Below are 19944 nucleotides of genomic sequence, written 5' to 3'. Positions count from 1 at the left end.
CAGAAGCTGCCCTTTCAAGGACAGCTCTGCAAGAGCTAAGGCTGACCCAAGGCCATTCCAGCAGCTGCAAGTGGAGGAGTGGTGAATCAAACCCAGTTCTCCCAGATAAGAGCCCGCACACTTAACCACTATACCAAACTGGCTCCCTAGCAAGCCAAATGCTATCAGCACTGCCAGCATCCCAGGGATTCTGTTTGGATTCAGCTGGTGGCTGTTAAGGTCTGTACCTCCGGCCACAGCTGTGGTGCCAGTGCCTGGGTTGCTTGGCAGGAGATCTGGCCCTGGGCGCCAGCAAAATGGTCTGGTGTGTCAGCATTGGCATGCATGCTGGGGGGTTCTCTACCCTTGTCCTAGTTTAGCATGCTAACCGCTACATTACATTGACTAATTATTACTCATGGCATACTAATTTGCCCTGGAAAACAAGGGAATTATCGGAATTTGGAATTATTGAGTTAGCTATGATGATTTGTTTGTTCTCTGAATAAGTGCATTCACTATTAGGCAACACCTCACCATTTAAATAAAAGGACACAACTAATTTTTTTTGTGCTGGGGGATCTTTATTACAGCTGTTCTCAAGAAATTGATGCTATAAAGAGAATATAATCTTGCAACTCTTCCAGGGACGTTTTGGGACTTTCAGGTTCCACGTTGTTGTTATAGACAATAGCCATTTCACATGCCTTGATGATTGAATTTGCTAAATAAAAACATATCTTTTTTTTTTTAAATCACATGTTGTTAATTTGGGTAATCCGAATCATCTGTTGCTGTTGTAAACATTTCCTCGGACTTCTTGATATACACAGCATTCCATCAACTGTCTTGTGGTATTCTTAGGTGGGGGGGGGATCCTTTTTTAAAAAGTTGGAGTTTTGTTTTATATAGTTAGTGTTTTGACTGTTGGACTCTGCTTTTGCATATAAGTTTTAGGACCTTTTCAGATCTTGAAATTTTGGAATTCTGTCTTTTTTTTTCCCTGGTTGCAGCTTTGTATATATGTTGCATTTGGAAGTGTTGTGCTTGTTAAAGCAAGCTGTTGTTGCAAAGGCAAATAAATCAAAAATGGCTATTTACATTGCTTGCCCTTCAACTGGAAGAGCACTTGTATAGAGTAGGTGGGGACTGACAGGGTTTAGTAATATTATAGAATTGGAATAGACACTCTTTTGGGCTCATGTTCTGGAGTCTGTCTACCCCTGCTACAGAATGTGGAATTTAAAGTACTGTTCAGCAAAGATTCAAACAACTTGGTGGCAAGATTTCTCCCATTCACTTTGCATTCAAACATACTAGAAGAGCAATCCTCAGCAGGTAGATATACTCAGAATCCTACTTAGGTCTGTTCAGTGGAGTTTACTCCCAGGAAATGTTTTTAGGACTATACTGTAGATGTGTGAGGGGTTTGATACATGATGGATTAGGGATGCAAGTAGTTGGCTTCTCTACTCAACAATATGACTTTGATAAGACAATTTTAGGATCTCAAGAGAAACTGATTGCAAAGTTATATTTATACCTTTTGCAAATGAAAATGCAAGACGAAACTATAGAGCAGGGGTGGCCAACGGTAGCTCTCCAGATGTTTTTTTGCCTACAACTCCCATCAGCCCCAGCCATTGGCCATGCTGGCTGGGGCTGATGGGAGTTGTATGCAAAAAAAAAATCTGGAGAGCTACCGTTGGCCACCCCTAGTATAGAAGATTGTATGATTAAATGGGCAAGGAATATAGGCCGCAGTATTGGGAGGCTTTATGGAATGGGAGGCTTTATAGAAATTCAACATGGAAATTAACTAAAGTGGTTACTTTAAAAGAGAATGTTTACACCATGTTATATAGATGGTATGTAACTCCTAAAATGTATGTTAATGTATCTAACAAATGTTGGAAATGTACTTCACATACTGGAACCTTTTATCATGTGTGATGGTCTTGTAATGTTATCCAAAGCTATTGGGAGATGGTACATGAACTACTGCAGAAAATTTTGAAAACACAAATTCAGTTTAACCCTGAGTTATTCTTAACATTTATCCTAATAATTACTCAAAAGAGACAAAACATTTAATGGCACATATAATGGCAGCAAAAATTTTGATAGTGCAAAAACGGAAACACCAGGATCTACCTACTAAACATGAACTGGAAAAGTATTAGAGACAACTGAACTGGACTATTTATCTTCTTTATTGAGAGGCAAGACTGTAGAAGATGCTAAAAAATATTGGGAACCACTATATGCTTGGCTTGACTCTTCTGCTTGAATCCCTCATTATTGCTACCCGATGAAAATTCCTATTTTCACTTCTTGTATCTGTGTCATGACTGACTCGGATGTATACAAACTAAGACTTACAGTATCTACCCTTTATCTCAATGTATCTTGAATCCTTTTGAATTATCTGCTTTTTTGGTATTATGTATTCAGAATGTAACATTTCCATATCCATTTTTATTTTCCCATTCCCTTCCTACCCTCCCTACTGCCTTCCCCTTTATTGTAAATCTAATAAAACTCTTTAAACAGGGGTGCAAATTCCAGGTTGGGAATATCCTGGGGAGAGCAGGGTTTGGAAACAGGAAGGACCTCAGCAGGGTATAATGCCATACAGTTCAGATGAAGAAGAAGATGAAGAAGAAGGGGAGGAGGAGGAGATTGGATTTATACTCTGCCCTTCACTACGCGGAGTCTCAGAGCGGCTTACAATCTCTTTTCCCTTCCCCTCCCTCCCCACAACAGACACCCTATGAGGTAGGTGGGGCTGAGAGCTCTGATAGAAACTGCTCTTTCCAAAAGAGCTCTGACAGACCTATGACTGACCCAAGGTCACTTCAGCAGCAGTTGCATGTGAAGGAGTGGGGAATCAAACCTGGTTCTCCCAGATAAGAATCTGTGCACTTAACCAGTACACCAAACTGGCACCAAAAGCAGCTGTTTTCTCCAGGGGAACCTGATCTCTGTAGTCTGGAGATCCGTTGTAATTCTGGGCAATTTATCAGTCTTTCTCTCTTTGTAGTGTAGACTGGGAGCTGTAGTCTTTTTTGGGGGGCAGTGTGGGGGGTTAACAGCTATGTTTATTTTAAATCCCACATGTCAGCCGATGGCTTTTGAGGCAATCCAGCGTCAACTGCTTAGGACTTCTAATAACCCATTCAGAATTTTACAACAGCCTTCAACACAGCATTTGGAAATCCAGTGTAATTGTGGGTGGGGGACAACCCATGTGGAACAATTAGGGATCTGTGTAGACCACATTTTACTACTCTTTGTGAAATACAGAGGCAACCAACATGGTGGTTTATTACTAGAGCCAGTTTGGTGTAGTGGTTAGGAGCGTGGACTCTAATCTGGGAGAACTGGGTTTGATTGTCCGTTCCTTCACATACACCTGGTGATGTGACCTTGAATCAGTCACAAGTTCTCACAGAGCTGTTCCTCTTAAGAGGAGTTTCTGTCAGAGCTCTCTCAGCTCCATCTAACTCACAGAGTGTCTGATGTGGGAAGCGAAGGGGAAAGGAGATTGTAAGCTGCTCTGAGACTCTGAGCAAAGGCCAGGGTATAAATCCAACTCCTCTTCATTTTTAATATTGCATTTTCCACTTGCAGGTACCAGCAAAATGAATAGAATGTAAAGAACAATTATGATAGAAAGGGAGTGTGGTATAGTTAGAAGATAGAGTGTTGACTAACGTCTGGGTAGGGAGGCCAGGTCTTCCAGACTCCACCTGTTCTGTCTACCACTGCTTGGCGGGGTGGGTTGGGGAAAACAGTGGACAATTGTTTTTATCATAGATTTTTGGGCAAATTCTAGAGTGGGCGTTTGTTCAAATCGGTATTATGCCATAGGCGCAATGTCAACCCCCCCCATTGCTGCTCCCTGCCCCCCCTCCACTGATTGCAAACGGCTAGCAGCCCTGAATCTGGTAGACCCAGGTTCAAGTCTCCCATTCTGTGTCATACTAGTCAGTGTTTCCCACTGGGCAGACTGCTTAAAGTTTAAGTCTCACAAAGATGGTGTGGGCATTGAAATGAACATAGGTGCAAGCTGCTGAAACCCCAGCTGAAAGGATTCAATCCAAATTCTCTTTTAAACCCAATTTAAACATTTTAACCATCATTTTGATCATTAGTACTATTGATCTAAGAAGAAGAAGAAGAAGAATTGCAGATTTATACCCCGCCCTTCTCTTTGAATCAGAGTCTCAGAGCGGCTTACAATCTCCTATATCTTCCTCCCCCACATCAGACACCCTGTGAGGTGGGTGGGGCTAAGAGGGCTCTCACAGCAGCTGCCCTTTCAAGGACAACCTCTGCCAGAGCTATGGCTAACCCAAGGCCATTCCAGCAAGTGCAAGTTAAGGTGTGGGGAATCAAACTCGGTTCTCCCAGATAAGAGTCCACATACTTAACCACTACACCAAACTGGCTCTCAGTGTTGATCTATGTGGTCTTTGAAACTGTAATGTAACCTGGGCTGTCAAAACCAGTATTCTCACTTGAAATACGATTTTTCTGTAGCCCCGGTTGCTATTTTTAGAATATTTATCACCTTTTGCCTCTCATTAAGTTATCTTGCCCATAGTGCAGTGGTTAGACTGTTGGACTAGAATCTTGGAGACGTACATTTGAATCTCCACTCTGCCATGGAAGTTTGTGGGGTGACCTTGGGCCAGTCACTCTCTCAGGTCTACCAAACTCACAGGTTGGTTGCTGTGAAAATAAAATGGAGGTGAGAGGAACAATGTAAGTTGGTTTGGATCCCCCTTGGGGAGAAAGGTGGGATATAAATAAAGGTTAGGCTGAGAAAGAGACACCCAGTGTACTTCCATGACAGTGGGGAATTTGAACCTGGACCTCGCTGATACTCTGACACACCAAAATGATAAAGAAATGACACCTTATCTAGAACTCACCTGGGTAACTGAAAGCACAGTCCTAAAGCCAGGACTACAGGTATAAGGCAAGATCAGTCAGAAATGGAAAAAGTGCTATTAGGGGAAGATGAAAAGTTGACTTGGCACCTTTATTTTCTCAGGTGGTGGAATTTCTTTTTAAATAATATATTTATATGATTTTAAATACCATTGTTTAAATTGATATTAATTGATGTTAATTTTAATTATTGAATATTAATTAATTATTGAATCATCATCATCACAGGTCAGTGCCTGCTCAAACTGACTATAAAAAATCACAATAGAGTTGCAGTTATATTGCACTGGAATCTTTTCAAGACATATGGCTTACCGTCAGCCAGAAATTCATGGGAGTGCACACTAGAAAAGTTCATGGAGAACGATGAAACAAAGATTCTTTGAGACTTCTGATTGCAAACAGATAAATACCTGGAGCATAACACCCCTGATATCACAATTGTAGAGGGGGGGAGGAAATGAGAAACAGGGTTTGAATCATTGACATTTCAATCCCAGAAGACAGCAGAATAGAAAAGAAAGAACAGGAGAAGACCACAGGATACCAAGACCTAGGAATAGAGTTGGAGCACCTCTGGGAGAAGGTGACTATCATGCCAGTTGTCAATGGAGCCCTTGAATCAGTACCTAGAAGTCTCAAGAAACACCTGGACATTCTGGGCATTGAGCAAATAGCGCCAGCTTTTCAGAAGACGGTGTTGCTTGGAACAGCAAGAATCCTGTGAAGATACATCTGCAATTCCCAAGAACTTGGCTAGATCTCAAATTGCAGAACATCGTCTACCAGTCAAATACCTGACCGTGACAATTCATAAATGATGATGATGATGGTGGTACTATTATTACTACCACTACAAATAATAATCTGATTTGAGAGCCATTCTGGTTGTTCCTCTGACTCTCCCATGGCCACAAGATGGAGTGAAATGGCAAGATCCAACCACTGTAAACACATTCTTTAAAATCCCACTAATAATTTATTCCGCACCTGGAATTCGGGAAATCTTTGGACAACCATCATGATTTTTAAAGAAACCTCATACTTTCAGGGCACAAAGTACTCTTTGCTTCTGGGGGGGGGGGGGGGCTGAAGATATTTAGCTTAAAAACCCCTCCTGCTCAGTCTTTTGCAGGTTCAGCCCCAGTGGTCCTACAGATTGTCAAAGCCAGGGCTTTTTTTTGTAGCAGCAGGAACTCCTTTGCATATTAGGCCACACACTCCTGATGTAACCAATCCTCCAAGAGCTTACAGTAGGCCCTGTAAGAAGAGCCCTATAAGCTCTCGGAGAATTGGCTACATCTGGGGTGTGTGCCCTAATATGCAAAGGAGTTCCTGCTACAAAAAAGCCCTGGTTAAAGCTATTCACAGACGTGAAAAGATGGCAGAAAACAGTGCTTGTTCCTGTAGAACTGATGACATTTCACACCATAGTTCAAGACTGCATAAATATTTTGTCCATGAACATAAGAATGTAAGAATGTTTGTTAAAACAGAATGGTTTCAAACCTCCCCCCCCCCCCATTCCAGTCATGTTCTGATATATTTTTATTACTTTCACTTCAGTTATTTCCTTTTGGCCAGCACAACTGAGTATATAAGACACTGAAATTAGAATGTATTTCATATCTCAGCTCAACTGAGCAATGACTAGTGAGGGGCACTGGTCGTTGGCTGAATAAATAAATTGATTGATACCACTGAGTGGTGTTAAAATATTGCTGTCTCCTTATGGACCGTATATCATATATATTATTAGTTATCTATCTGTTTGCTTGCATGTTCTCTACTGGTCTCAGCCTCTGATGTCCCTTTGAGGAAACATGAGGAAATTAAATTCTAACAGGTCAGAGCCTTGTTTGAATTTCCATGATGGGATCAATTGGGGGCTTAAATCTGGGCAAAAGCATCAGCCAATTAACTCTTTGCACCACACATGCTCTCCTATTACTCTTTCTCACTTAGTAAAAAAATGTTTTAGGCTGGTAAACTAGCTAATTCTTCTTCTCTCTGAATTGGACCTTTGGTCCTGGGAGCAGTAATGACCAGTGTTGGAAAAAAGGTGGAAAAAATTCTCAAGGAAGGTATCCTAATTTCCAAAAGACTAATTGGCTTTATCATGCCAGTCTTGGTAGCTCTGGGGTGATTTGGGTTTGTGGGTTTACCAAGGTGTGCCTAATTGGATGTAGCTCCAGGGTAAAGAACAATTTTTAATATGTAGTCTGGATCAGTATAATATAAAACCTGATATGTGCATTGATTTCTTTCCGTCACATGTGCTGTTTCATGATATGTGAAAGTAAATCTTTCTCTCCTGCTCAGTAGAAAATGGCCCCAGAGAATAAAATGGTTCTCGCATAAGAGAGTCGTGCATAAACAGCGTCTGAAATTCCTTCCAAAGCTGGTGAAACAGTGACATGATTGGCAAAAAGTCAAAATGCTGGGCAAAAAAAAAGGAAAAAAAAAAGGAGGGGGCAATTGACATAACGTTATCTGGTAAGATTGGATAACTGTTCTGGCTGGATGATATCCTTGTCTGGTACTTATCTATAGTCATTCTCCCTGCAGTCCCTCCCACCTCATGTTGTCTGGGATGCTGAAACCAGACTGGGGGGTGCTGGAATAAATATGAGACTGATTTTTTTTTTACCACTCCTGCATATTAGAAATAATTCTGGATAGCCCAGGCAAGCCCAGTCTCATCAGATCTCAGAAGCTAAGCAGGGCCAACCCTGGCAAGTACTTGAATGGAAGACATCCAAGGAATACCAGGGCCAGAATGTAAAGGCAGGCAAGCAAGCCACTTCTCTGAAGCATCCATAGCCCCACTAGTGGTTGCCGGAAGTCAACTACAACTTCCAAACACATATATATATACCCACACACAAATGCAAAACAACGACAACAAAAATCGCTTTTCTTAAATTTGGAGCATTTATTAGATTTATGAATGAGTGTTCAGGTCCAGTGTTGGTTAATGTTTTTCTCATTACACATCCCTCCACTGAAATAGCTATTTTAATAGTGATTTTGGGATTTCCTACTAACGTGGTACAGTGTTTCATAAGAAAATTCCAGTTGGACAATTGGGGAACCCTGACAAAAATTGCAGATTGTTTTTACCTTGCTCAAGGATGGCTACAAAGGTGAGACTCTTCCCACCTTTGCAATCAACCTTGGTGTTCAGAGTGTGGATAGCTTCTCCCCACCCCCATCCCCTGTAGCCTTTCTATCCTCCACCTTCCATCCTCCATATCCTGTTTCCCAATCTTTTCCTATCCCCCTTACTCAGACATTCAGAGGCTGATAAGTAGATATGAAACAACCAGGGCCTTTTTTGTAGAAAAAGTCCAGCAGGAACTCATTTGTATATTAGGCCACACCCCATGATGTCACCATTGTTTCACACAGGGCTTTTTGTAGGAAAAGCCTGGCAATAGCTCATTTGCATATTAGGCCACAACCCCTGGTGCCAAGCCAGCCGGAACAGCATTCCTGCGTGTTCCTGCTAAAAAAAAAGCTCTGGAAACAACAAAAAGGGAGGGACGGTGGCTCAGTGGTAGAGCATCTGCTTAGGAAGCAGAAGGTCCCAGGTTCAATCCCTGGCATCTCCAAAAAAGGGTCCAGGCAAATAGGTGTGAAAAAGCCTCAGCTTGAGACCCTGGAGAGCCGCTGCCAGTCTGAGAAGACAATACTGACTTTGATGGACCAAAGGTCTGATTCAGTATAAGGCAGCTTCATATGTTCAAAAATGGAAATCACTAGATTTGATTCCTGTAGCATGTAGTAGAAATATTATATTTAAGGTGGAAACCTCTGTGTGTGTGAGTGAGCGCATGCACATGAGCAGTAGAAATGTTATATTTTTCTAAGATTTCATCATGGAGCCCAAGTTCGAGGTGGGCTGTGTGACAAGGCGACCACTTTATTTATCACCTCACTAAAATGATTAACCTGTCCAGGGCTTGTTTTGTAGCAGGAACTCCTTTACATATTAGGCCACACATCCCTGATGTAGCCAATCCTCCAAGAGCTTACAGGGATCTTCTTACAGGGCCTACTGTAAACTCCAGGAGGATTGGCTACATCAGGGGTGTGTGGCCTAATATGCAAATGAGTTCCTGCTACAAAAAAGCCCTGATCATTCCTTCATCTGTCAAATATTTCCCTTCAGAAATTGACATGAAAGGCACAGTTTTTAAAACAGTTTTTTGGCTTATTTGACCACACTGGGAGGGAAGGGAATTGATATTTACATAGTGTGTGGGATTAGCAATATGTAGGCAGGAATATGTAGTTAAAAACTAAACATAGAACTGCCTCTGAGACTGCTGATTTAACAAGAGACAGTTTTACACTTAAAACTGTTTGACTTATTCTGAAGCTATAGTCAATGTTATCAGGGCTTTTTTTTCAGCAGGAATGCAGTTCTGGCTGGCTTGGTGTCAGGGTGTATGGCCTAACATGCAAATGAGTTCCTGCTGGGCTTTTTTGTGTGAAACAATGGTGATGTCAGGGGGTGTGGCCTAACATGCAAAGGGGTTCCTGCTGGGCTTTTCTATTTAGAAAAAGCCCTGGATGTGTTATAATGCTTAGTTTTAAAAGTTGCATGGCACAAATTTCCAATTTAAACTTTACACTTTATAATCATACAGTCTTGAGATTGTTCTCAGCATTGTCCCTTTTGTTAAGACTAAGGTCTTCCCTCTAAACCCCTTTTCTTTGGCAAGACTGTTATTATCTCCTCTTTAAGATAAATAACCTGGGACTTTGGCATTTGAGGGCCTTTCAATGCCACTGCACGCCTTTACCAAATCCTGATCTTCCAGACTGGCAGTCTTCTCCCGCTGGACAGTGAGCTTAATACTGGAGAACTAAAATTCCCTTGCAGTATGTGATTCTTTGTTTTATACACATAGAGAGTGTATTTTTGGGAACAGTCTCCCACCAGAGTCTCTCATATATTCCAAGCCACTCCACACTGGCTCTGACACAGACCCTGCTTTAGTAGGCTTTTCTCACATGAGAAAATGTCTCAAGCAACCACTCCCTTCTCCAACCACTTTCCAATTCCCCCACTCTCCAGATGCTTTCTCCCACTGCCTAACTGACCCCCTTTCTCAACAGTTAGCTGCAGTTCCCCAATCAGAATGAGTTCCATTAGCTGTCACTCATTTGCAGTTCCATTATCTGTCACTCATATTCACTGCCTTTAAGCATGCATATGACTGTGGTCTGTCACAGACTGTAAACTCAAATAAACCAGCTGTATTAAATTTTCAAACTTTTGGTGAGTAAATTGATACTCTCTACTAAATATGTGAAGATGATGGGCAGCCATGATAAGTACACACACACACAAACTTAAAACACACCTCTTGGAAATGTTCAAATGACCCATTCATGCTAGGTCTCCTCTTGTTGACTCTGCATTGTTTGTTTCCAGGCAGGGCTGCAAACTTGCTAATTTGCACTTTGCCTTTATAAACTTCGGTTCTAAGGAGACCACATGCTAACACAGTTGGCTGTTGCTTGAGGATAAGATGTGTCAGGAAAAACTGTTTGTTTTAAAATCAGCTTTTTAAAGATTTGTGTTTTTATATTTTAAAAAACCCTTTCAGCTGGCAGTATTGGAGACTTTGTAGTTGCTTCAGATGCAGCATTATCACATTTAAAGCTGGCTAGCACCTCTCAGCTTTTGCTGTTTGCAACATGGACTTTGAGAAGAGGTAGCTGGGTAGATGTCTTTGAGGAGAAATGGATCAAAATTTACCTAGCGCCCCTTGAAGTTAATGGCTTTGTAAAAAGGAGGGCTTGATTGAGTTCCTCCTCTATGCATCAACCTAGACCTCCTAATCATGTAGCGCTGGGAGCTCCAAGTTGGACATTCCTGGGAAAATGTTTTGGGGAGAGGTTAAACCTGAGGAGGATGGGGTTTGGGAAGGGAAACCTCAGCAGGGAATAATGCCTCAGAGTCCACCCTCCAAAGCAGCCATTTTCTCCAGGAGAACTGATCTCTATAGTCCGGAGATCAGCTGTAATTTGGGAGATTGACAGGCCCCACCTGGAGGTTGGCAACCCAAGCGCTGTGATAGCCGACAATATTTCCAGTTAGTAAGTGGGGGCTGAAGATATCCTGGGATTACAGCTGATCTCCAGCTGACAGAGATCAGTTCACTTGGAGAAAAAGGCAGCTTTGGATGGTTCTTATGTTCTTTTATAGACTGTATGGCATTATATCCTACTGAAGTCCCTTTCTTTCCCAAACCCTGCTCTCCTCAGGCACCACCCACCCAATCTCCAAGTATTTCCCAAGATAGAGTTGGCAGCCCTATTGGTTAGTGTGATAGCTCTGCAGAGGATAATTGTTCCTGGTTTGCTCTCCTTCTTCTGCTATCTTTTGGAGCATCAGCATTACGCAGCTGAGTTGCTTGCCACCTGGCCTACCTCAGTGACACTGACATTCAGTTGCTGAACCTGGCTGCTTCTCAGCACTAGAAGCTTGTTCCACATGGCAGACCTATATTGCTGTTCCTCATCAGAGAGGAGGCATATGGCTCTTCCTTATCAGAGAGGAGGCATATGGTATGGCCATCCACAAAAGGACTCTGTTGCATTTAGAATTTACAAGTCTGACTCCTTCCTAAAATGGGATGGGTAATATTATTTTGAGAATTAATGTAGCGGAGGAAAACTCTGGATACATTTTGGCCAAAATATACTACCACTGGATTTGGAGAGACTACAGCCCTAGAGAGAGCTCTAGTGTGCCTGAGAGCATGCTCATAGCTGGGACCATACTGAAGGTGCAGCCCTGTTGCTGTGGACAGAACGGGCAGGACAGGGGTGTTTGTGTAGAGTCTGGATTGGTTTAGCCTTATTATTTGGGTGGAAAAAGGAACAGGGATGTCCTTGAGAAAGCAGGCAAGGAGTCATTTGTTCAGAAGTACCTCTGCACTACAGTCTCCCTCTAGTTTCCAGCTTCTGTGCAACTACTCTGGCCTGCTATGAACTTGGATAGCCCTAGATGATCTTCACCTCAGCCAGGTTCTCAGCTGCCAGGTGGGGACAGGAGATCTCCTGCTATTACAACTGACCTCCAGGCACAGAGATCAGTTTCCCTGGAGAAATTGGTTGCTATGGAGGATGGAGTCTATGGAATTGTATCTATGCAAGACACTCCCCTCCCCAAATAGGGTTGCCAGAAACCTTGGTGAAGGTGAGAATATTCCACAACCAGTTCCCACCTCCCACTGCCGATCAGCTCACCAGTGTGTGTGGGGGGGAACTCACCAAAATCACCATAGAGTTTTTGCCTAAATACCAGAGTGTCACCCTGACATCACGGAACTGATGATGTCACTTCCAGGTCACGTGGGTAGTGCTTGTAGACATGTAACTGTACAAAGACTGGTTCTCTTTGTTTCTCCTGATAAGTTGCCCCACCCCCTGCCATTTGCCAGGAGGGACCTGGCAATCCTATCTCAAAACCCCACTCTCTCTTGGCTCCACCCCCAAAATCTCCACTATTTTCCAACGAACTGGCAACCCTACATCTCAGTGATAAATTCACTGCAGCCTTAGGCAAAGGAGTCTTTCTGCTCCCTGTGCTTTCCCTCCTGTGCAGAATGGGAATAGTGACAGCAGGCTACCTTATGGGGTTATTGTAAGAATTTCTTATGGGAAATATTTTTGACATTAAAAAACCCCCAAACCAATATATAAATGTCATAAAATGTTTTTATCACAAAGGCCATCTCTTTGGCTGTCTGCAGCCAGTTTAGACTGTTTGTTCCAGAGAAGCTGTTCCAGAGAACTGCTTCTATTGTGTTGTTTACAGGCTTTTTCTGCATTATTTAATTATTTGCTTCACCTGTACGACTTTGATTAACTTCAATTTCCTTTTTTGCACAAAATGGATTTTATTCAGCTGAAAGAATTTCACAGAGGATGTTATTTGATTTCTTCTAGGAGTGTTAAAGACCTGTCTACAAACAAAGAAACCCAAAGAGGCATAAAACATGCTAACGTTTATGAACTTTAATTCCAGTCCTCTTCTAAAGGGTTTGAGGCTAGTGTGGTTTTTAAATTTTGCTTATCTAGTGTTGTTTGACAGAGTTTTTAGTCTCGCAGTCTTGGCCTCACTTGAATTGCAAACCCAAGGGATGTGAACCAAAACCAAAGAAACAACTTGTACAAACCTCTGTGTACTGGTGCCTGCCAACTTTTGCACAGATTTTTTTAAAAGCTAGAGCATTGGCAGAGTAAACAGGGAACCATGAGCTCGAAGTGTTAGAACACTGACCTCCTGGGCAGGCCAAGAGATGAAGCTGGGACAGGCAAGACTGGGGCAGAAACTTGCAGACTGGAGGCAGAGCCCAGAAGAATCTGGATGAGTCTGGCAAGTCAGAGTGCAAAGTGGTGTGTCCAGTGAATCAGGGAACAACCTGATTGTTCAGGGACTCCCTAACCAAACATGATTTGACTGATTAGGGAGGTGCTGTGGCTCAGAGCATCTGCTTTGCATGCAGGAAGGTCCCAGGTTCAATCCCTGGCATCTCCACTTAAAAGGATCAGGCTACTTGAGAGTGGCCTGCCTCATATGAGTAGAACTATGAGTTTAAAAAAAATTGTTTTCATTCTAGTTTCCAAATGTCTTAAGCATGTAGGAAACAGAGCTAGTGTTTCTCTTATCAAAATCCCAGTGATTTCAGACACGGCAGCTCTTAACCTTAGGCTCATTGAAGTGGCTTGGTGAATGGATTTCAAGTGCTAGCAAGAGAAGAAACAAATTGGATAAGTGCAACCTGCAATCAATCATGTGGACTGAGGTGAGAGAGAAAACAGACAGAAGAGATCCCAGTTCTTTCCATTGGCTCTTTTCCTGTGTCTTTGCCAGGTTCTTTTGCAAACTGCTCAACCTGGGCGGATGTGGAACCAATTCACAAGATCAAATAATCCTGGATTGGGCCAAGAGAGTATTAAACATTTATGGACAGGGAAGTGGTTTCATTTTGGGGTGACAAGCTGTAGGACAAGTGGGTTGAGAACTACTCTGATGACTGCTGAATACCAAAATTGTCCTGCAAAGCTAGATGTATAATCCCGTGTAATATACTACAGAAGCTATCCTTAACTTCTGTCATCAGTCTTCTCTTCTCTTGTAGGTACTCAAATGGGTTGAAGAAGCAGTGCAAGCTTCCAAAGTTCATCTCTTGTCAACAGACCACCTGACTTCTGCTGTAAATGCTTGGCAAATCCCTTTTGATCCTAGCCTGAAAGAGGTCACAGTGTCACTGAGTGGTCCTTCTCCAGGAATTGAAGTCCGTGATCCTCTAGGTGAGATGTTAACAAACTGCTTTATGTAAGAAAGGACAATGGGTGGTTTGGGTATCCTTCTCACCTCACTGAGTCACAATTTTTAGTATTCTTTTGGTAAAGTATGATATTCTAAGTGGTATAAAAATCATTGTAGGTTTGTATGGTATATATACCCTTAAAATGCTCTTGATTTTTACAAAGATTGAGTAGTCCTCTATAAAACCAGCCTTACCATTAGATAGCTTGGCATAGCCCTGTGGACCTTCATTTCACAAGGTATGGAAGAACAAATGATAAACAAGTTTCTACCATTCATAAATAGCATGGAGTAAAAGAAGGTTGGACATTGATATAAAGAGACCAGCTGTGGCTGAGCAAATGTTAAAGGATTCTACAGCCAAATAGTGCATTGGATCCGCGAGTAAAGATGAGGATGAGTAAATCTATACTAGTGACTCTTCAAATGCAACAGTGCATGATCTACTGGGGCTCCGGGCAGAGGAGCTGTTTGATTTGATGTCATTGTTGTGACCCTGTGGATTTAAAAATCACATTCAAAGAACATCATCAGTATCCCGCTCCCCTGTCATCACCCCTCTGGCCTCACCCCTTCTCGATTGTGAGTTTTCTGACGCTAGAGAAAGTCCAGGGTTTACAGATACAAGTGGTTTCACCTCACATTTCCAGATGTCTGAACTCCCTTGTTCAGACATGTGGAAATGGTGAAGTCAAGCCATTTGGGAAGTCTGAACCTTCCCTTCCATTTTTATCCTTTTTTGGAAAGTAGTTAGTAATGTGCGCATCATTCGATATTTGTGCAAGGATTTTGAATAACCAATTGTGTGTTTCATTGCCACAATACAAAAGAGATTGACTGAGTTGTTTAGCATCTCCAGTGTTGTCACTGTCAGAAGCCCCACTTTGTTGAGCCCTATACTAATGGATCGTGTCCTAGATTTTCAAAGATATGGAGGGCAAAGCAGTTCAAGCATAAAGTTTTCTGTAAAACAAACAAACAAACAAACACTTTTATTCCTTCTTTGTCTGTATTATAGGTAAGCTCATCAAGAAAGGGTCTGGCTTGAATGAATTACTGAATATTGAAAACTCTGCAAAGGTAGTAAATATAAAAGATCCAGCTCCAGGAACATGGACAATTAAGGTAATATTGCTGTAGCAACAATGCAGTACCTTTCATCTAGCTGTGATACATGTAAAATGTTGTTAATGGCTTAGTATGGTGAGATACAATACAATATATATGGAGTGATGGTATATACAAGGCCAAAAAAATTCTCCCAATACTAGGTAAATTGATGTAATGAAATAATGAAATAATTAATTAACATTAAATATCAAATTATGAGTCCAACGCAGCAATGGTCTAGAGGGGAATTCAAAATCATATACAGAAATAAAGTATAACTCCTTGGCATCTACACAATAATTGATTGAAGCCCATACCACTGAAGAAAATTGTTAAAATTGAAATGGAGTAATAAAAACCTGGGGCCTTCGTATGGACCATTGCTGCTGGGACTCATAATTTGATATTTAATATTAATTAATTATTTCATCATTGCATTAATTTGCTTAGTGTGAGGAGACTTGCTATGGCTTACTGATATGGTGAGGCACGCAATCCTTGTTATCATTTAGACGGAAGACTTTTTTTTACCATCTTACAGTGGACTGTGGCCTTTGGCCAATTCATGAATTTGGAGAAGGACAGCAGGGGGATTATGCCTTAATAGCAGCCATGGAGATGTGCTGCTTGTAGAAGGCAGCAAGGAGGGAATAGGAAGAAGTGGAGACTGGTAAGGTGAGGAGGCAAGGGAGTGTATCAGTCATGGATCACTTTCAATCCCTTAACCATGGTTAGAAGTATCCCAGTGTTGTGCCAGCTCTGAAAGAGGAGGATGTGATCAAATAGGTTGGCAATGGGCATTAAACATTTTCAGAATTTCATGAAAGCTTTAGCTGATTAATTGGTGGGAGTTGGTGTTAATTGCCCAAATATTAATCCATGGGACTGTGAATATAGTGATTTGTTTTATTTAGCTGTTCATCCTTCATTTCCATTGGACTGTTCCCATAAATAACTCAAATGCAAAGTGAAATGCAGAGTTGTTTGTTCTGGTGTTCTATTGATGAAAAGTGAATATTTTAAAGGTATCTTTACTGAGGTTTTAGTATGTGATTGAAACCTTAAGGAATTTAATGAAAAAGGGTGATTAATTAGCTAAGCAAATTATAATTGGCTGACTAGCTGAAATATTTTTAATTGGCTAATTCTATTCTGTTCTGTTCTACTTTCTCCTCTTTTCCTTCTGCCATTTTTTCACATATTTTTATGTATTTTTAATGTTGATTAAGAATTAATTAGAATTTGCTTAGCTAATTAATCACCTTTGTTTCATTAAGTCAATTAATTTTTCAATCACATACTAAAACCTCAGTAAAGATACCTTTGAAAGATACCAATAGAGTGCCAGAACAAACAATTTTGCATTTCGCTTTGCATTTGAGTAATTTGATCAGGATTTTTTTAGTTCCGGAGTGCTTGGATCAGACACCCTTACCAAGCTGCACCACACTCTCACCCCATGGTTGACTGATCAGACTCTTGTTGCATGGTAACCCCAGAGCAAGTGGTGGGGCAGCACTTTTTCTGGGTTTTTTTTCTGAGCCCTTACACAATCCCCAACGCATCCGAAGCCTTGCTGCCATGGAGGTTGGGGGGTTAGTTCTTTCTCCAGATGTACCCAGGGGCCCCACCACACCTGTGGTCATTAAGCCCATTCTCTGACCAGGCTTTGGAGCCCTGCCAGCCGAGTCCTCAATAACAGAAGAAAAGGGGGTGGTCTGGCTGAGCTGAAGAGGCTGACACAGAGACCTGTGTGTAAATCTATCCAAAGTACAGCTCCCTAAAAACAGTAGAAAAGCTCACAATCCCCTCAAAATATTGTGGTTGGGGAAATGGAGTAGGCAGATATCCACCTATGCACCAATGCACACATCTCTAACTGAAAAAAAAAATGGCAGTGAAGATGGAAGTGAGTGATCTGACTTCCCCAATGGCTTGACTTCACAGGAGAGTGATCAGACATCCAGAGATGTGCTGTGAAACTGGCATGATCAGTAAATTCCAAACTTTCACTGGTGTCAGGAAAGAAGAAGAAGATATTGGATTTATATCCCGCCCTCCACTCCGAAGAGTCTCAGAGAGGCTCACAATCTCCTTTACCTTCCTCCCCCACAACAGACACCGTGTGAGGTGGGTGGGGCTGGAGAGGGCTCTCACAGCAGCTGCCCTTTCAAGGACAACCTCTGCCAGAGCTATGGCTGACCCAAGGCCATGCTAGCAGGTGCAAGTGGAGGAATGGGGAATCAAACCTGGTTCTCCCAAATAAGAGTCCGCACACTTAACCACTACACCAAACTGGATGGTAATGACTGTGGAATGGAATAGATGTTGCCATCTGATCATGCAATTCAGATCGGTTCTGGAGGAGCATTGATAATGGATGAAACAACCCATAGGTGGCTGTCAAGAGTCACTGTGGTGTAGTTGTCAGATTTGGGAGTTCAGAGAGGCCTTATCCATTGAGATTGCTGGGTGACCTAGCTCTCAGAGTTGTTGTGTCAATAAAATGAGGGTTGTATGTTGGTTGCCCTAAGCTTCTTAAACAAAAGGAAGGATAAAACAAATGTAGTAGACAGAATCATAGAGTTCATTTCACGCCTCGGTTTACAGAGCACCTTGAGACAATCAAAACTAGCTGGTAGGTTAACCGAATGCAAGTGGAGGGAAATTTGTTCTGAATTTGACTCTAAATATGTTAAAGCACATTTTGAAGCATTGAAATAGAGTGTCCTAATAATCACTTTTGATAGCTGAAGAATTACCGTATATCAAAGCAAGAGCCCTCATCAATCCATGCCAGATGCTGTCTGTAAACCTAGTCTGCTCAGCCTGGTCAGGATCCAAGTTATGAGCTGTCTTCTAAAAACTGAGGGATCCGCAGGAATAGGACTGGAAAAGGCTGGTGCTATGCTTTGCTGGTCTCTAGAACTCAGCATTTTAAAGTCTGTAGGTTGGAACAGATACATTCTGCAATGAGAATAAATTACATAAAATCTGTTTTGCAGCGCGGTCATGCCACCATAGCATCTTAACTGCAACAGTGGCGTGTAATGACTTGCTCTCCTTATAAAATTCTAAAGTGGATTGGAGAGAGAAAATAAGTCTGTCACCAAATGGGGGGAAATGCCATTACATACAGTCTGAAAAGCGCAAATATATTACATCAAAAATATTTTGGTTTTATGTTTGAAGATGGTGCAGAACCCTCTTAGCTAGTTAAATTAAAATGGAGCCTCTGTTTCAGGGCAGGAAGAAAATGAAGAAAAGCCAGTGGGAACTATTTGCAGTCGTTGCTGCAAATAGTTCCCACAGCATAGCAACATAGCAATGTACTTTTGACCCATTGGTTTAGTGTGAGTTACACAGCTGTAACTGAGTGCAAGACTGCAACTACTTTGAAGCAGAGAGTCATCCACTGGATGTCGTGTTTGTTCAGAAAGGATTGTAACAGTTATTATTATTATTATTCACACTTGACCTCCCGATCAGTGCCAGCTAGTTAGCTGAAAAGCAATAGTGTGCAAGATGAAATCAACCTAGTTTAATGAGCGGCACCCCTTTGAAGCCTCCTTGTAATGTAAAGCTACCTGTAGCTATAGCAACACCAAAACAAAAATATACGTTTTCTGACAACTAAACCCCACTCTCAGTCTGGGCTGTGGTTTCTCATGTAACAAAACTGCATGAAGTCTGTGGTATCTAACAGAGCTCTTAATTTAAAAACAACCACCACCTATAATTGCTTATTTCCATTAGTTCAAATGCTTTCATTTTCTTTAGGAGCGAGATGAAGCTGCTTGTTAGTAAGAATGGTTCCAAGCGCGTTTCGGCATTATTCATGCTTAGTTTGGATAGAAATCGGAACAGATTTAGTCCACAGCCAAGCATATTTCTCTCCGTCTGTTGCAATCAATCTCAAGACAGACCAAATTAGCCAGACTTAAGCTAAAATAACATTGTTTGCAAGAGGTCTAAAAAGCTGAAATCTCTATCCAAAGTTCAGCATTGGCTTAGTTCAGACATCATGCCAAACTGTGGTTCAGGAAACTCAACTTTGGTTTTATAAGATATCTCAAATGGCCAATTGACCAACTGTAGCAATGTCCCTTGCTCTGATTTTCAGAGGCTTCTCCATCATGGAGACAAGAGTGGAAAGGAAATAAACAGCAACAGAAATCAGCTCTGAATGCATGTTTATATGACTGGAATGTCAAAACCTGCTTTGGCTTCCAAACAATGAGTTGATTTGATGTCTAAATGGAGCCTTGTCAGAAAGAACATGGACACAGATGCAGATGCAGTGAATAGTACAGGGTTTTGGAAGATGTGGGATGTCTCAGCAGCAAAAGAATGGCCCACAGTCTTGGCTGTGGCAGAGCCAAGATTATCTTTGTGGTATATTTATTGTATGCATTGCAATGGGACAGTCTACTTCCCCCCTAATATTTACATAAATTGGTTTAGTCTCATGGGATGGAGTCTCTGCTTAGTTCTGTTTGTTATATGAGCTTCCTTGTTCAGAAACCAGTTACTTCTAT

The 19944-nt window shown here is 41.8% G+C and overlaps 1 protein-coding gene and 1 non-coding gene across 2 annotated transcripts in view; both read left to right on the top strand.

The window, feature by feature from the left end:
• The window catches only part of HMCN1 (hemicentin 1), a 286027-nt gene that overhangs the window by 44098 nt on the left and 221985 nt on the right, over window positions 1–19944 (top strand). Inside the window, exons 5-6 of the mRNA XM_060233046.1 lie at window positions 14106–14277; window positions 15315–15421. Coding sequence (XP_060089029.1) covers window positions 14106–14277; window positions 15315–15421 — 279 coding nt within the window. The remainder of the gene's footprint in view (window positions 1–14105; window positions 14278–15314; window positions 15422–19944) is intronic.
• TRNAP-AGG (transfer RNA proline (anticodon AGG)) lies at window positions 8486–8552 on the top strand. The gene has a single exon. It is a non-coding gene; the product is annotated as a tRNA-Pro (tRNA).

Source organism: Heteronotia binoei, chromosome 2 (assembly GCF_032191835.1).
Source record: "Heteronotia binoei isolate CCM8104 ecotype False Entrance Well chromosome 2, APGP_CSIRO_Hbin_v1, whole genome shotgun sequence".
In the NCBI taxonomy this organism is placed as follows: domain Eukaryota; kingdom Metazoa; phylum Chordata; class Lepidosauria; order Squamata; family Gekkonidae; genus Heteronotia; species Heteronotia binoei.
Note: the sequence above shows the minus strand (reverse complement) of the source record. Positions and strands in the feature narration are given on the sequence as shown.